Source organism: Diadema antillarum, unplaced genomic scaffold, assembly GCF_040938485.1.
Source record: "Diadema antillarum isolate AM-2024a unplaced genomic scaffold, OU_Dant_1.0 seq00000786_RagTag, whole genome shotgun sequence".
NCBI classification, from domain to species: domain Eukaryota; kingdom Metazoa; phylum Echinodermata; class Echinoidea; order Diadematoida; family Diadematidae; genus Diadema; species Diadema antillarum.
Genome location: NW_027271674.1, coordinates 127,867 through 145,387, shown reverse-complemented (window position 1 = coordinate 145,387; position 17,521 = coordinate 127,867). Strand labels below are relative to the sequence as shown.

At 39.2% G+C, this 17,521-nt stretch overlaps 1 protein-coding gene across 1 annotated transcript; it reads left to right on the top strand.

Moving 5' to 3' along the window:
- The first annotated feature begins 73 nt into the window (after positions 1–73).
- On the top strand, positions 74–15,177 carry LOC139739185 (arylsulfatase J-like). The gene is made up of 11 exons (XM_071649799.1): positions 74–111; positions 2,201–2,433; positions 3,552–3,711; positions 4,887–4,999; positions 5,713–5,823; positions 7,316–7,441; positions 9,602–9,731; positions 10,198–10,552; positions 11,173–11,312; positions 13,047–13,220; positions 14,288–15,177. The coding sequence occupies exons 2-11, from the start codon at positions 2,272–2,274 to the stop codon at positions 14,446–14,448; spliced, it is 1,632 nt and encodes a 543-aa protein (XP_071505900.1). The 5' UTR covers positions 74–111; positions 2,201–2,271; the 3' UTR covers positions 14,449–15,177.
- The last annotated feature ends 2,344 nt before the right edge of the window (positions 15,178–17,521 follow it).

Genomic DNA, 17,521 nt, shown 5'->3' with positions numbered 1-17,521 from the left:
ACTGGCACTGAGACAAGTCTACAGCTTACTACGCACGGTATCTCGAAGCTAGCTCATGACTCGCGCTCATGCCGTTGAAAAGAAGTCACATCCAGACGAGGTCAGATCAAGGTAATTATCATTTTATGGCCTCATTCAGATAAAAGAGTTTATGGTTGATTTAGACGTCTATTTACTGAAGATCTAGAGCCAAGTTCGGAATAATCAGTGCACTGGCACTGTTACAAAACACTGACGCTTCCGCTTTCTTCCATTCTCTTCCTGACCTGTCATCCCGACATCAGTCATGTCGGAGGTAGGTGCGGGGCTGAGGGGGCCAGGCAAAGCGTGGTCACTGTGTCTGTGGAACTATTAAGACCCCGCGTACAGTAGACTACTAATAGGCGCAGGCAACCCCAACAGGTGTCATCTCAAGACCGATAAATCTGCATTTTTTCGGTGGCTTCTCGTAAACTTTACATGTAGGGCGTACGGTCGGTATTTCCTACAGTCCGACCGTACTGATTGCTTTGGCCCTTTGAACAGTTTATTAACATGATTAAAGTCTAGGCCTACGGTTACTACCAAAAGAAAAACAGTGAAAAACTGGCCACCAAACAAGACGTTCCCGCGTTGACGTCGTTGTTCGCTGCCTGGTGGCGTGTGCAGATGATGTATTGATGAGTCTGGAAGAATCTGAAGTTTCTGATATAGAGACAGAGACCCCAACCCTCCCGTTTTCGACGGGAGATCTCCCGCCGAAAGCCCATTTTCGCAAAATCTCCCGTTCTCCTGTTTGAGATTTGATTTCTCCCGCCCTGGCTCTGTGTCTCGCGGTGGAAAGGATTTCTTACTTATTGCTATCGTATGTTGAAAAAATAAGCCTTAGATCATGTAGATAGCACCAGAGAACATCTAAAACCCTAGGAACTTCGCGCTTCGCACACATCAACTTGGAGTCTCCCGTTTGTTAGGGGTTTCGGGCAGGAGAATCTCCAGATCAGAAGGTGCTTGGGGTTGGAGTCTCTGTATAGAGAGGAACAACGACCTTAACCCGATAATTACTAAACGTGGTCGTTAATACTAGGTCTCAAGTCTATATCAGATATGTGACCGTGCACCACAAAACGAACATAAAGTCGCACACACTGATTTTGAGTGAGGACTGAAAATACGTCACTTATTACGTGAAATGGTCAACCTATCCGATCTTGACTTTTTCATATTTTCTGAAAGCAGGTCTTCTTTTACATTATGCTAAAATTTGGTATCATAAAACGGGCGGGAAAGTGTGTTTTTTTAGCAGTTTATCTCGAACATTTTTGGTAGAATAGTGTGATTACACATGTAGGTGTGTCTTTAGAGTCCCGTTTCCATTTCTCAAAAACCTTGTACACACTCTTCACTTTCAACTCTAGATTTTGAAAGGATAGTGCTACTGCTTTGAAAGTTGGCGTTAATTATGACATGCTTAATTTCAGTTTGATCTGATAATCCCTTCATTGTTGTTACTCTGGTGGTTTACTTCCTGTTTTGTGTCCCATTCATCACACAGCCAGCACAGTTTGATAACGATTAAGTGCTTGAATAGACACTGTACTCTAGCCTCTTTTCTCAGTTCACACTTTTCCTGAGTTTGTGCTTTCTTTCCAATATTTAGATTGGTTAGGAGAGTCCATTTGATTTGAGTTATACATCATTTAAAGCTTAAAGTCCATTTGATTTGAGTTATACATCATTTAAAGCTTAAAGTCTGCTCTTTCAGAATATGGCCTTAACTAAAAATACATGTCTGGCGACTTTTTTTGTTTGTTTTGAGGTGCAGGGTCACATATGTAAAATTGGGAAAAGAAAAAAGAAAAAGAAATGCAACTGTAGTTTAATTGTCCAGTATGTTTGACCTTTGCTTTGGATTATAAAATACAAATGTTGATTTCATGATTTGATCCCATTTACACCTTACATGTGTGTGTTTGTTGACATTTTTTTTGGTAAATTTATCCACTTTACTTACTCTACTGTTAGAGCTCTCTTCTGCACTGTTAGCATGGATGGTTAGTGTTAACTATAGAGTTCTACACAGCCCAGTTGCTGGGCTTCGCATGGCGTCTGGTCGGGCTCCTTCACTGTAAGGTGTGTCTACTTTATCATCGTTTTGTCATTTGTAATTTTGACTGTCTTCGTGGAGTCACTTTTCTTTTCGTCATGATTCTGATTTCAGCTTCAAGTGGTCAAGTGGTAGGCAGGACACACTTCACTGGACGCACTTGGTAGCAAAAGTCTGAATGCAAAATGGCACACGAAAGATTGGACACGTGGTTCATGACCCTCCTGGCCACAGTTACCATGGCAACAGCTTCTGGGCCTGTGTGGGCGAATGGAGCATGGCGTCATCACCACCAGAGTAAGGACCAGACACAGCCCCACATAATCTTCATCGTCGCAGACGATCTGGTAAGAAGTCAAGTCCCATTTGTTTGTTCGGTCCTGATTTCTTATTTGTTTTTTCTTTTTTGTTTTTGTTTTTGTTTGTTTTTGTTTGTTTTGTTTTGTTTTTTTGCTTTAACATGATATGGGGCATGAAAACATATACATAGTATATAAAAAAAATCTCAATGTATATCGCCAAAGCACCACATTCAGAAGCATGGCCTAAGGCTAATTTTATTCACTGGTCTGTGTTTTCATCTAATGCCTCTTAGACAGCTTAGTAGTACAAAGTACAAGTGCACATTTGAAGAGCAGGGGTGGGTGGGAAAAGATATCTTCAGGAATATGTGTGTGAGTGTGTTGATATAAAGTTGTGCATGTATATCTGCGTGGATCTATCTGTCTTTGCTTTTGTACATCTTTGTACTTGAAAGTTCTGTATACATGTGTCTTTGTGTCTGTGTAGTACTATTAGTCTACTAGTAGTACTAGCATACTCTACCTGGGTTGAATTTCATGATTACAGCGTAAATGTAATCAGAAAAAGCAACCAAACAATGTATTATGTTGTACGGTTACAATTAATACAAAAGGTGGCAAAGTTTAATAGGTACTGGTAAACAAAAGTGTGGCTTGCTTTGTATAAGAATAATTGCGATCCTGCAGTGTTGTAATTTTGCTACAGGCTGAGCTGTGTTTTCTGGAGTCAGAATGCTTAGATAACAAGGCCTAGCCAGATCAATATCTTTCCATTTGATTTGACAGCATTCCACTTAGAATGAAATTAGAGAAAGTTCTGTACTATAGTCCCTCTTATTATGTTTTAAAAGACAGGGAATATCTCTCTCTCTTTCTCTCTCTCTCTCTCTCTCTCTCTCTCTGATATGCTCTCCTTCCAGTATTAAAACATCTGTAAGGTCATCTGTGCCCCCAAATGCTAAAATTTCTAAGTTCTGATGAGTTCTGATGAAATCCTAGCCAAAAAACTCCAGCGGCTCACAGGAGGGATGTCAAGGGTGATGCCAAAGCCGGCAGAGATCTAGAACCTTGCTTTAAGTTTTAATTCATCTGATGACTAATAAATCATTGAACAGTGGACAGACTGTCATTTGTTTGTTTGTTCATTTTTCTCTGTCCTTCAGGGCTGGGCTGATGTAAGTCTCCATGGCTCCACTGAAATCCCCACCCCAAACATCGACAGCTTGGCCCAGGAGGGGGTCACCCTCACCAACTACTACGTCTCCCCAATCTGCACCCCATCCAGAGGGGCTATCATGACGGGCAGACATCCCATTCACCTCGGTAAGAATGACTGTATTCCCCTTTGTAGGGGAGCGTAGATTTGCAGCAAGGAGACGGGTTAAAACTCACTTTTGACTACGGGAATTAGAGCTAAAAAATGCCACTTTGACAAAAACATGATGCTGCCTGCAGTGAAGATAGCCCAACAGCCAAATACATGCAATCCTCAGAATCATCATTTGCAGTCACAAAGGATATTGGCTATTTCAAATCGTTTTGTTGTTGGTTGTTGTTTTTTTTACGTTTCCAAACCCTCTGTCTTTTTTTGTTTGTTTTGTTTTGGGTGGGGAAGCAGGAGGAGTTGGAGGCAAAAAGGAGCGTGACACAATTCCCCATGGGTAATATATTCTGGAGAATATTTTGGGGTTGACTGTGGTTAGATTTAGTGTTGCATATCATTTACTTTTGTTGTTTGGTTCAGTGTTCCACTGTGTGAGGGCTTTTCTTTTTTTTTCAGGTACTGGCCAGATAGTCATTAAGACACATGTAATTATCGTGAGGAAATTTCCGGTACATGCTATATTTTGAGGTTGATTTGCATCTACCTTGTGTTGTAGGTGACAGTTTCTGGAACAACCACTTATTCTGTAGCTTATCACTCACAAGTTCTGAAACCCCTCTCCCTCCCCTCAAACAAAAACAAAGCAAAATAGAAAAAGAAAACAAAAGACAAATACAAAAACAACACGGTATAATGGTGCTGATGATTAAAAAATTTAGCTCATGTGTACTCTGGTACAAATGACCTTAAGTAGTGTTTTCTCAGTTGGTTATAGGCACTTCACTCATTTCAAAGTGATATAATGCATTTAAGCTTGCCTGATGTGCAATTCAGGGAATTCATGCTCACAGAAAAAGAAAAGGAATTAACTTGTATACAAAGTGTAGACCAGGTATCTAACCAGAATGATCTATCAAGCACATTTGGAGAAATATCTATTTCTTAGTTTCACATTGATTGCATGAATACCAGGTTTGCTGTCATACGGATGTACTAGCAAGCCTCATTCATACATGTATGTAGGTTAACATGAATTAAAACCCACATGCCTGCTCGTACAAATGACCTTTTTCTGCTCGTGCGTAAACTGGAACTCTGATTGGCTTGCTAGTGTGGATACATGGATGACTTCACCCCCATTCACATCCCCTAAAACATTTTCTGTCATGTCCAGGACTTCAGCATGACACCATCGGTGCTGGGGAACCCTACGGACTTGGGCTGAATGAAACTACGATGGCCGACCACCTGAAATCCCTGGGCTATAGGACGCATGCCATTGGCAAGGTGAGGCCTGGAATGGAGGGAGAACACTTTATGTTAATCATCATCGAGGGATGTACTTATGGTTGCATTTTTATTCCAGGATATGTGTATTAGGTGTATAATGGTCTGCCATCGGTACATAATTATTGACATTTACTGCTATGGTGGTGATGGCATTGAAAAAATTAAGTAGTCCTGATGCTTTTGAAGGTAAAAGTGATTGTCATCTTCTACTAAAAATATCTTTCTGCAAATTATTAGGGTGAATAGACAAACTCAGTTCAGAATATCATTATCGCTTTTTATTCTTCAGTCATGGAATAGCCAGATAAAAATGTGGTTATCTCTCCAGTGAATACCTCTGGAAATCTGTATCAGAAGTCTGTTTTGATAGCATGTGAAACTTTCACTGTTTATTTGTAAACCCAGCCAAGGTATTGTATGTGTCCTATTAATCCAACATGATTAAGTGGTAATTTCTGGATTCTAATAAAGCATGGTATGCAGCCAGAAGTACATTGTACCAGTATGCCTCTTTTTTATTCTGGCATCTCATGTTCATATATTAAAAATATTGCAGTTTTCTATGCCCCTCTGTTGACTTGACTGTCATATGTATACAGAATGTGGATCTGTTTCAGTTAGGCTTGATGCAGGTGTAAGTTTGTGAGCGTAGCTTGCCTTCTCTGTGTACTCAATGGCTGAATTCAATCCTCTGTGATTACTTCATTTAGTGGCACCTTGGGTATTTTGCCGAGCAGTACATTCCAACTCGCCGAGGCTTCGACACATTCTTTGGCTACTACAATGGCAGAGGGGACTACTTCACACATGAAGACCATAAGGTGAGTGTGGATCACGTCCACTGGGTTGAGGAAGAAAAACTAATGAAAGTGAAATGATAGTAACCTGTTGAGTCAGAATACAATTTTGATGTAGAAATTGTCTTCTGGTCTTCATTAAGCCTGGCATATCTGAATTTAGCTTTGTATCTGGGAATTCACTTATTGAGGAAGATTAAGTACCAAGATATTAAAATATTGCACTGCCATTTCTGTGTTTGTAAACTGCCTACAAAATACTATTAAAGTAATGATTGATTGAAATGAAAGTAAGAAAAAAAGGATACATCTTCAAATTGCAGAAATGTTGTTTCTTTTGGCAATGCATAATTACTTCAAATAGTACCATCTGTTGTTGTTTTTTTGATCTCACATTATGAGTATAAAAGCAGGGCATCTATCTGATGGTTGATCGTGATTATTTCATACTACTGTCTGAGAATGGCTGTAGGAATCTTTAATAGTGAATGATAGACCCAGTAGATATTACTGAGTGTTCTACTATGCAGAGGTAAACTTTATTTTTTTTTGAAAATGTTTTGTTGCCACCTCTGTTTTAGGTCATGATGACAAAGGTTGAAAGTCATGAAGGTTAAAGGGGATGGCTAGTAACCGATCAGTGGGAATCAGTGGGAATGCTGAGGGATGATTGTTCCAATCCTTGTGGGATTCATTTAAGAGTACATTATATATCTACTGTTGTGTGAAAATCATTTGCTTCAGAACGGTCTCATATTCAAGTAATGTGCAGATTAATGCCCCGTCACTGACCAGGAACGCTTACCTGGAAACATTAAACTGCACATTACGTGAATATGAGACCATTCTGAAGCAAATAATTTTCACACAAGAATAGATATATAATGTACTCTTAAATGAATCCCACAAGGACTGGAACAATCATCCCTCAGCATTCCCACTGATTCCCACTGATCAGTTACTTGCCATCCCCTTTAACAGAGGTCACATCTTATATCTCATGTGCTGGTTTGAGAGAAGCTACATGAAATGAGTTCTAAATTTCCGGCTATTCAACCGTCTCTAATGACATTTGAATGTCATGGCAACTTACAGAATATATCAATCTTCAGAGAGAAAGCGTGTCTCCAAGTGAAATGTATGAAGTGCATTAAATCTATTGTTCACATTTCGTAAAAAATCCAAATTCAATCAATATCACTAGACAAAAACATTGCCAAAAGCACTTAGATTGCAATTAAAAACATACAAATGTGTACCCTTCAAAAGTAAATGCAGTGATATGAAAGGAAACATTCAACACAAAGCTATTTAAAGTAAACGATGAAACTATTAGGCCTAGTTCATTTATGAGAGTGTGAAATATGACGCAACCAACTATTAAAAAACAAAGACTTGTTTAATAGTACTAGTGGGTTACTATGGTTGAATGTGTTTCATAATTGTGTCACCGTAAAGTGTGGGAAAAAAGATGATAAATCTGATTGCATTCTTTCACTTTTTGACACTCTTGCAGAACAATCAAGCTGGCTATGACCTGCATAAAAACGGAAAGCTGTACAGGGCAGCCTTTGGACAGTATTCAACTGAGATCTTTACATCTGAGGCACAGGACATCATTAAATCACACAATTCTTCAGAGGTAAGAAAAAAATAACTGGTATTCCTGATTTAAGTGATGTTTCTTGGTAATTTATGAAGTAGTGTTTTGTGGGATTTGCCAAGAGAATAGAAGAAACAGAGAGAAATGTAACAATATTACATCTCATCAGACAATGAAATGACTGACATGAGTGAAAACTTTGAAAGGTTAAAGTTGCTTTGGAGGTCCAAAAGTTTCCTCTGTATGAGGAGGGGGTGGGGTTGCATGGGAAGGAGAATATTCTGTAGTTTTAGTTTGAAGTTTCACCAGAAGTTTTGTGAAAAGTTTTCAGAAACTTTTCAATCACTCTAGCATAACTTTGAGAACTTGTACTTCACAAAATTTTGCCAGTATGGCCATGGCTTTAGATTCCCCTGACCTTTGTCAAGATGTATGTCAGAATTACCATGAAATGTGATAATAACACATACACTGTTAATTCATTAAGTGCCAATGCACTTGCTGAGACCAGGGTTTCATCAGTATTCACTTTTATAATCCCACCAAAAGCCCACTCAGGTATAGCAAAGTGCCATTCCCCAACAAGCCATGGTAATACAATAGGGATTAGGAGGATTTAGTAATCCGTATTTATTTTCCAAGACTTATGTGCCAATATCTAAGGATACCAGGACACAAGCCTAGAAGCAATCAAAGCATGCTATTAGCTCTGTATTTGCCATGGTGGAAACCCCTGTGAGCCACATTATTCTGAGACACGAAGGTATTCATGCTTTGAGAAAGAATTCTCTTTTTGTCCCCGCCGAACGAGTTCGAGGAGGGGACTATGAAACGGGCTCCGTACATGTGTGTGTCCGTGTGTCCGTCCGTCCGTGTGTCCGTCCGTCCGTCCTTGTGTCCGTCCGTGTGTGCGTCCGTGTGTGATCAAAATGTTCAAAATGCTACTCCTTCGCCATTTCTAACCCGATTTTGATTCTGTTTGCTTTATATGATAGCACTACATGGGAGCTTTGAAACTTCTATACAGAATTTCAGTTGTGACCTTTGACCTTGACCTTTGACCTATATTGTACATTTTGCTACAAAATGCTACTCCTTCGCCATTTCTAACCCGATTTTGATTCCGTTTGCTTTATATGATGGCACTAGGTGAGGGCTTCAAAACTTCTACACAGAATTTTGACCTTTGACTTCTTTGACCTTTGACCTATATTGTACATTTTGCTACAAAATGCTACTCCTTCGCCATTTGTAACCCGATTTCAATTCCGTTTGCTTTAAGTGATGGCACTAGGTGAGGGCTTCAAAACTTCTACACAGAATTTTGACCTTTGACTTCTTTGACCTTTGACCTTGATTTTTGACCTGTATTGTACATTTTGCTACCAAATGCTACTCTTTCGCCATTTCTAACCCAATTTCGATTCCGTTTGCTTTATGTGATGGCACTAGGTGAGGGCTGCAAAACTTCTACATAGAATTTTGACCTTTGACTTCTTTGACCTTTGACCTTCATCTTTTTACCTATATTGTACATTTTGCTACTAAATGCTACTTCCGGCGGGGACATATATTACGCACCGCGTAATTTCTACTTTTCCTTGTTCCAATTTGTAAAACTTCTACAAATTTCTGTTAAGCTGGACATAATAGTGAGCAAAGTTAAAGAGGAATGCCAAACTTTGCTTCCATATACCATGTATGGCAATTTTATTTTCAATTTTTCTTTTGAATAACCAGTTGCTACATTACTGTAAAAGCATGACTTTTTCACATAAAATAGTGACAGAAACTTAGAATGTACACGCAAATCTAGATGGGAACACCGCTTGATAGTCAATCACCACATAGAATGCAAGCCGTATGTGAGAGGAACAAAAGCTTGAGAAACGCTTTGATTGTACCGCGGGATTAGCGATTTATCGATCGGTTTTGGCAGCTTTGTTTGTCTAGCAGAATATGTGAAGTTGGCACGCCGTCGACTGAGTCGGACGTGCGAACGTGGCACATAGAGAGTTAAACCCGTTGAGGATGAGTCCCGAGTATACTCGGGCATGTGTCTACAGGAAATGCATGTTGTAGCAAAGTCAGTCCGTCCTCAACGGTCAAAGGATTAATTCTTCTATTGCACTCACAATACTGTGGAGCCAAATCAGGAAGACTAATGCAGCAGCTAATTTGGTGTTGTTATTTTTGCAGCCCATGTTCCTGTACTTAGCCCACCAGGCGGTCCACGCTGGCGTTTATGGAAATCATCTTTTGGAAGCGCCACACAAATACATCCAGCGGTTCCCCCACATCAAAAATAGTGGCAGGAAGTTGTATGCAGGTGGGTGATTGGGACGTACATCTATAGAAACCAAATGTCCATTCATGTTCTCATGAATACGACTTGAGGTACACATATGCATGTGGCATTTATTTCAGGATCAGAATTGAAATACAAAATGTACCTGTATTTACGTGTTCTTAAATTAGCATCCAACTCATGAAAATTGTGAAAATAAGACCCTGCAAAATATATGGCATATACTGTACTTTGGTTGCAAGGCCAATGGGTCATAGGCATTAGTTTGACTCTGTGCTGACCGTCAAAGACTATTATTGTCAAAAATCTAACATATTCATGCAATTTGTGTTTCTCTTGCATAGAGTTTAATGAACCCTTGTATTACGTTTATTTTGTTAATGTTTGATCATTTACTCTTATTGTCTTGCAAATGCTGAATAAAGAATAATAATTAATAATAATGATGGTAATAAAAAGCCTCTGTATGTTTTCCTTACTGTCAAAGCTATGGTGTCAGCACTTGACGACTCCGTTGGAAATGTCACTCAGGCACTGCGGGAAAGTGGTCTCTATGAAAACTCGGTGATCATCTTCACCACGGATAATGGCGGCCCCACCAATGGCTACGACGGCAACCACGCCAGCAACTGGCCCCTGAGGGGGTGCAAGCACACCCTCTGGGAAGGGGGCGTGAGGGGCACCGCCTTCGTCCACAGCCCCCTGATTGCGTCGCCACGGCGATTCAGTGACCACATGATGCATGTGTGTGATTGGATGCCCACGGTGTATAGGTTGGCAGGAGGGGAGCCTAAGAATCTGACAAACTTGGATGGATTTGATGTCTGGGATTCTATATCTCTGTAAGTTTTTGGTGAAACGTGGCAGATTATTACCCTTGTTAATGTTGTTTAGCAGTTACTAGGCTAAGTTGGTCTAACTCTCTGTCTACATGACCCAGGTTCAATTTCTGGGTCTCACTGAGCAATGTTGTCTGTAATTTTACCGCCCCCTCTTTTGAGAGGTACATGTAAGACACTCTGCCCTTCAGCTAGGACATTAATTGAGGGTCTTGTATGTAAGAGTCACAACCCATGCATATAAAAGATCCTGCTTCTTTCATTCATCACAAAGAGCAGTGTGCATATTCCGATGAAGTGGTCCACCTCATGTCCAACTGGAAACCATGGCAGACCAGCTACTAAAGCTGCTTAGTGGTTATCAAGCCATTTTCTCGGAAGGAAAATCAAACAAAGAAAAGTGTTGAGTTTTAGTTATTCCTTCAATCACTATCAAGTTTTGACTGACCAATTTCCCTTAGTTTTTGTGAAATGGATGTGAAAATGCAACTTAACCATAAAAAGGCCAGGGGTGGGGGGGGGGGGGGGGGGTGGGTGCTCATTATGCTAGTAAATTATAAATATTGTACTGTCTCGTGACTTGAGGCTGTTTTGTTGTCATTTGCTTCTGAAAAAACTTGCAGGGATGTGCCATCTCCAAGGAATGAGATCCTTCACAACATCGAGCCCTACTACAACTACTCCGCCATCAGGCTCGGTGACTACAAGCTGCACTATGGAGACTTTGATGGGGGTGCCTACTCAGGCTGGTATCCACCACAAGGTTAGACTCAGAGGGTGGGGGATGGGAAGGGGTACTCTGTGGTGGGAGTAGCCACTGATCTCTATAGAGTTTTCATGACTTATAACACTGTTAGAACAGTTCTCAGAATACTGCTGAACAGCTGTGTTAGCGGTGTTGTAACTCATGGACTAACAACAGAAGTTACAACAGAATGTTCAGAATACCACCCCAGGAAATAACATTTTTGAAAGTGCCTGTGCAGCAAATTGCTGTATGTGTATCACCTAACAAAAAAAGTTTGGTGAATCGGCACATGAGTCATAGACTGCTCGAAGTGCCTGTGTGCTGCCGTCATAGTGCTATTAAAGCCACATAGTAAATATAAGAGTAGCAAAAAAGCTGCTGAAAATTGCTTATCCAATATTGGTGATCCGATGGAGTACATGTGAAAAATGGAGTCAAAAAAGGGCTGAGCTTTCAATCCTAGCAGAATCTTTATCAGAGGCGAAATTACAGACAAGTAGGGAAAGCAATCACATACAAGTGTATAAGGACTACGCACACCAAGCTCAGTCAGGGCGAGAGCTAGGGATGCAGAACAAAGAAAACAAAAGGGGTGGATTAGAAGTCAAAGGCAAGGAGCCCAACAGGTATAAGGGAGGGGGATTATTAAAGCAAGGGGTGAACAGACAAAAGGCAGTGGTGGGCCAGTGATGATCCCATGGATAATAGGAGGCAACCTGTTAAGGATGAAGATAAATAGGGAGGCAACATCAAACAAGGTAAGGAGCAATAGAAGGATAAAGACTTGGAAAATAGTGAAATAGCAACAATGTAAAGTAACAAGCCCTATAATCTAGTTTACAGAGATGTATAGGAGTGGATTTATAGGAGTGGATCGATAAAAAATCCAGACAGGAGAAATATATGCGTATATATGTACGCGTGCGTATTGTACAAATAAATGCAAACAAACAAAGAAAAGTATGTTTATGTATATGTGGAAAAGGGATGTGACCCTGCATCACAAAACCAACAAAAAGTCACCAGACATGGATTTTATGTACACCTTAGGGCAGATTCTAAAAGAGCATATTTTAAGCTAGAAAGAAAGTACACACTCTGGAAAAGCATTAACTGAGAAAAAGGTTCTGGAGTTCAGGGTCTATTCAAGTGATTAATCTCACCTAACTGTGCTCTGTGCAATGAATGGAACAAAAAAAAACAGGATGTAAAACTCTGTGGCAACCACATTGAAGGAATTATCGGATTACCTAAGCTGAAAATGTGCATAGTCTATAATAACACATTCTGTTAATGACTGTAATCAGGTACCAAAGTTCAAAGCAGCACCACCATCCTATTGAAGTTTACTGGTGTTGATAATGAAAACTGAGTAAAGGGTTTATAAGAAATGAAAGGAGGCCTTTAGGACAGCCTACAATTGTATCACACTATTCTGCAAAAAATTGTGTTCTGTAAAAGCTGAAATAGAAGAATGATTGTTCTTTCAGAAAATATAAGAAACTGAAATTTGACAAGGTAGACTCATTTCTCTTATTTTGAGTCATCACGTAAAATCGAGGGTGTGGGACTTTCTGTTGGTGTTGTGTTGCATATAAGTCAGACATAAAAGACAGTGTAACTCTGACAAGAGGAAGGAGCAAACTGGGAATATGAAGTGTACATTAGGAAAATGTGTAAAGTAAAAAAGGCAGACTCAAGAGCTCTTTCTTCCTTTTATGATTTTTAGTTTCCCTGTGTTTTATGCAGGTGAGGAATCTTCGGAGACAGAGAACAAGCGGGTTCCAAACTCCTTTGTGGTGACGTGTCCCTCGCGGCCGGAAAATGCCTCCACGAATTGTAACTACACCGCGCACCAGCCATGCCTGTACAATATCAGGGAGGACCCGTGTGAATTTTACAACATTGCTGAATGGAATCAAGGTGATTAAGAGTAACTTTTGTCTAGCCGCTCATATGCTTTAAGTTCAATTGTACAATGAACTGCTGTATTTTTTCCACCATCACAAAACTACTGTGTGCTAGTAAATTCATATATAGATTGATGAACAAGAAAATCAAATTCATGGCATTGGTACAATGCAAGTTTGAAGTTGACATTTTTCATGAGGTTTATTAAAAAACAAGAATCTCCTTTCAGATGAGCCACATGCTGTTTGTGGCAGGGCATTCATAGCAGAGTGTGATCTACTTGATGTACAGTATATAATTTGTGTTTCAAAATGCACTGTACATGCAGTTCATTTGAGGTGATTTTTAAAAAAAAAAAAAGGTTCTCTCAAAACTTTTCCAGGCTTACGCGAAAGAAGCATTGAATTTCCTAGAGACATACAATTGTGACAGTTAAACAATTGGAACATGTTCTGTACAGTTGTTTATTTGTCATTCACAAGTTTACATTCTTTGTTAGATTTCTAGGATGAAATATAGGAATATTCTGAAATCTCAGCAGCTAGAGATTGTTCACTTTATCTGTTTATGTAAATAATACCTTAACCTTAAGGTGCAATTACTTTTGCAAACATCACAATTTTGCGTGGTTGCAAGATAATGTCTCCCAATATCATGTACAAACTCTCACAATAATACATCTAAGAGTTTTGTTAAAGCAGAAATGAAAACTAACCCATATCGCTTGAGAATAGTGTACTTTCCTTTTGCACCAAGAATAACAATTGGAATTTTCTTGGGATCTGAACAAGTGCACTGGAAATTTATAGTATTGTTCCTTCGCCATTGTAAAGAAGTTTCCAGTTTTATTGTTCTCAGGAAAGATCAGAATTGCCTACCTCTACAATATAATTACCAGTTTATGAAGGGGATCTGACTTTCTGGGTTGCAAAGATGACATTCAAGCTTTAATGGAAACCCAGTGAAGGTTGGATATCAACAGTTCTCATAACATGCATGCTGTGTGTGTTTGAAAATTCAAGTTCCTTGTGTCTCATTACAATGAAGAAACTCACACGCTGTCTTCATCTCTTCAACAGAACTCGTCGAGCTGATGACCACGAGGCTGGAGCAGTACCAAAGAACAGCGGTGCCGCCCCGCAACAAGGATGTTGATCCCGAGAGTAATCCCAAATATCATGACCACGCCTGGGTTCCCTGGGTGAAGCTTGATGACAATTCGATCAGCCCGGACTTATGATTTTAAGACGTCTTTGTTAAAGTCTAAAGAACATTGTGATTCGTAGAGTGGGAAGGCTGACCTGGTTTGGATAGTTTGAGAATATCCGTAACAAATTGTGTACAGCTGTATCACTGTCTGTATGTAAGTACACACGCATTGAAATAATCTCCACTAGAGGCGACCATTACTGATGAGTGCATACTTTGAAACACACGCGGCTGCATTATGATGGGCATTATATGTGGTTACGAATTGACCCCAATGTACAGCAAAGGAAGACTAATTCAATCAGACCACCCATGCTACCAGGTCTTTCATATTCATTTTATTTCATTTATTTCATTTCCAACAAGAAAAAGCAAATTGCAGTGTTACAACACACAAAACCGTTCTCATTCTCTAGTGGCAGCAAAAATAGTCACAGCCCACTCATTTCGTCCATGTGGTTAAAACACATTTAAATTTTCAGTAGGCCTAGGCATTTTCACGATGTGACCATCATGAACTCCATGCTCTTCGCCCCAGCCAACCTAATTTTAGCACCAGATGAATCATCCATCCATGAATCAAGGAGGCTGGGAAATCTTTCATGCAAATGTTCTAGACTCGATTCTGGCACTGAATGTGCCAGAGAACCTGGGGCATGCACAATTTCTTCAAATGAGGTCCCTACGTTGCAGTCTATGTTCTGGATATGAAATTGAAAAGCCCTTATTTACAATGTATCTATAGGTATCAATAACTTGTCACTCCCCTGTTATTAATCAGCTTTATTCAACAGTAACTTTTACACTTCCTCTATGTGTAGGCCCTATGCATATTTCAGAGTTTTCTGTCTCTAAACTTCTTTGTTATCTGCCTCAACCCTAACTTACCTGGGCTATTTTGTGAGCTTAAAGTGCTGGGGGGGGGCATGATGCCCCCCCCCCCCCCCCCCTTATGATCTCAGCCGCGATTTGCGCGTTCGTTACAAAAATTGGCACACACGTCACTCATGATGCAATCTATAGGGCTGTGTTGTTAGATTTCAATAAATCGCTTTATTTTATTTTACATGAATTAATTATGTTAATTTATGCATACAATTAGAATTTGGCTGGAAATCATTAAATAAAGCCCCCAAACTTCAAAATTTTTTGCTTGAGGGCTCTTTGGTGAATTCTGATGTAATTTAGGTTAAAAAAAAAATTGGTATCAATTTTAATTTCTTCTGTATTTTATTGTTTTTATAATTTCTTATGTATTTCTTTGTTTTTTTTACTTTTTGTTTTTTATTGATACAATTACAAATTTCAGATAGAAACCTGATTTGCATTGGTTTGTACACAAAATCACGTTTTTGAGCAATTTTCAGTCTGACATACACTTACATAATGTTGCGTAACTTCGAAACCCCGTACCCGGATGTCGCAAATTTGGTCTTAAAAGTTGCGCAAGGCTTCAAGGTAAATTGTCATGAATCGCCATGTGGATGCGTTCTCGCGTTGCGGAGATGTCGTGCAAAGTGTTGAGGGGGGGGGGGGGCCATTATGCCCCCCCCCCCCAGGTAAGTTAGGGATAAATCACCCATGTCTGTATCACTCTGTGTATCTACATCTGCTTGTATGTATTTCTGTTATTCTTTTTGAACCCATGTGTTTCCCACTCAGTTTACCAGGTAGGTGCTTTACATCCATGTTATTGGCCTTTATTAGTCACAACTGATCCTATGCATAGATTCTTCTGTGTTCTTTAAAACAGCTGTGAGCCCACTTCATCAGTAACTTTACTACCTCATTTAAAGGCATAATTTACCATTTTTGCAGATGAAACAAAAACCCAGCATTAGTGCTTCAAAATAGTTTAAAAATGCGAGATAGGGATAGAAACAACCAATGTAAAAATTTGAACCAGTATAATCGATGTTAGGTATTGTTAAATATACAAAATGTGAACAATAGTTATAATAAAAATGTTTTCAAACTAAACTGTCTAAAGTTATAGTTTAATGAGATAAACAGTGATATCCCCATATATTTTAGGCTTTATTGCAAAAATTTTACATGGCAGGATGGCTGGGATGTTTTGAGATATAAATTACCTACACATATGCATCAAATGTGATATCTTAAACATTTTTTTAAATCTCTGCTCCCGAAGGTAATAAGGACCTTTATTTAAGCAAGAGGCTGAGATACAAGGCTTGTGGAGCCCAGCTGAACAGTGTTGTGTGCTTGTATGTAATGCAAAGTCAAGAGGGCAAGACCTTTAGAAACTTTAGAAATGTGTTGAAGATGATTGATCTTTCAAAAAATATGAATTACAATACTAAAGATTGACTCTGTTGACCTACGCTTTATCTGTGTGTTCAGTCCTCACATAAAGTCACGATGTGCGACTTATTGTTTTGTGACGCGCTATCACTTGATAATATGCAGTCTTAGCATTTAATTGCAGATATCTACTATAATGTGAGTTGAACAATTGTTCTACTTTAACTGTGAATAAACAACTTGCTAATTATTGACATTGATGTGCATTCCTGTATATTCATGAACACTTCCCAGTGTTTGTCATGTATAACTACCTTTATTTATGTTGATTATACGTGTATTTTGATGTATTGAATCATAATCATTTTACAGTTTATATAGATAGGTGTGTTGAATCTGTAATGACATTATTGCCACTTATAACAATATTGTAAAATTTTGTTCTTACAGTAAGTATGACAATTTGAATGTAGAAATAAAACTTCATCAGAAGAAAGCTGCCCAAGAAAGTCATTAGATGTCAAGCCCAGTCGTTGGTTGCCAGTAGCAAGCCATAATGCTAGAAGTACTATTGTAAAAGACTATCCATAATATGTTTTGTTAGAAAGTGGCAACATCTTGTCTCCAAAATACTGTTGTTCTTTTTGTTTTTATTAATGTTCTGAATGTTTGTCTGTTTGTTATTGTAAACCCAATTGAAATCATGATTGCGAATCAAACTGTTCATTATTCGCTCAGGCTCCAGAAAAAAAAAAAATGGACTTGCAAGGAGTAGAAAGAGATTGTTATGTGCATTATGTATATGGAAGTGGTCATTTGAATGCCAGTATAGTTAATAG

What these genes read in the sequence shown, in the direction of transcription:
- LOC139739185 (XM_071649799.1), top strand. Translation starts at nt 2,272, where the DNA reads ATGGCACACGAAAGATTGGACACGTGGTTCATGACCCTCCTGGCCACA. An exon ending in CAGACATCCCATTCACCTCG is followed by an intron (nt 3,712 to 4,886) that starts GTAAGAATGACT and finishes TGTCATGTCCAG; the next exon opens with GACTTCAGCATGACACCATC. An exon ending in TCACACATGAAGACCATAAG is followed by an intron (nt 5,824 to 7,315) that starts GTGAGTGTGGAT and finishes ACACTCTTGCAG; the next exon opens with AACAATCAAGCTGGCTATGA.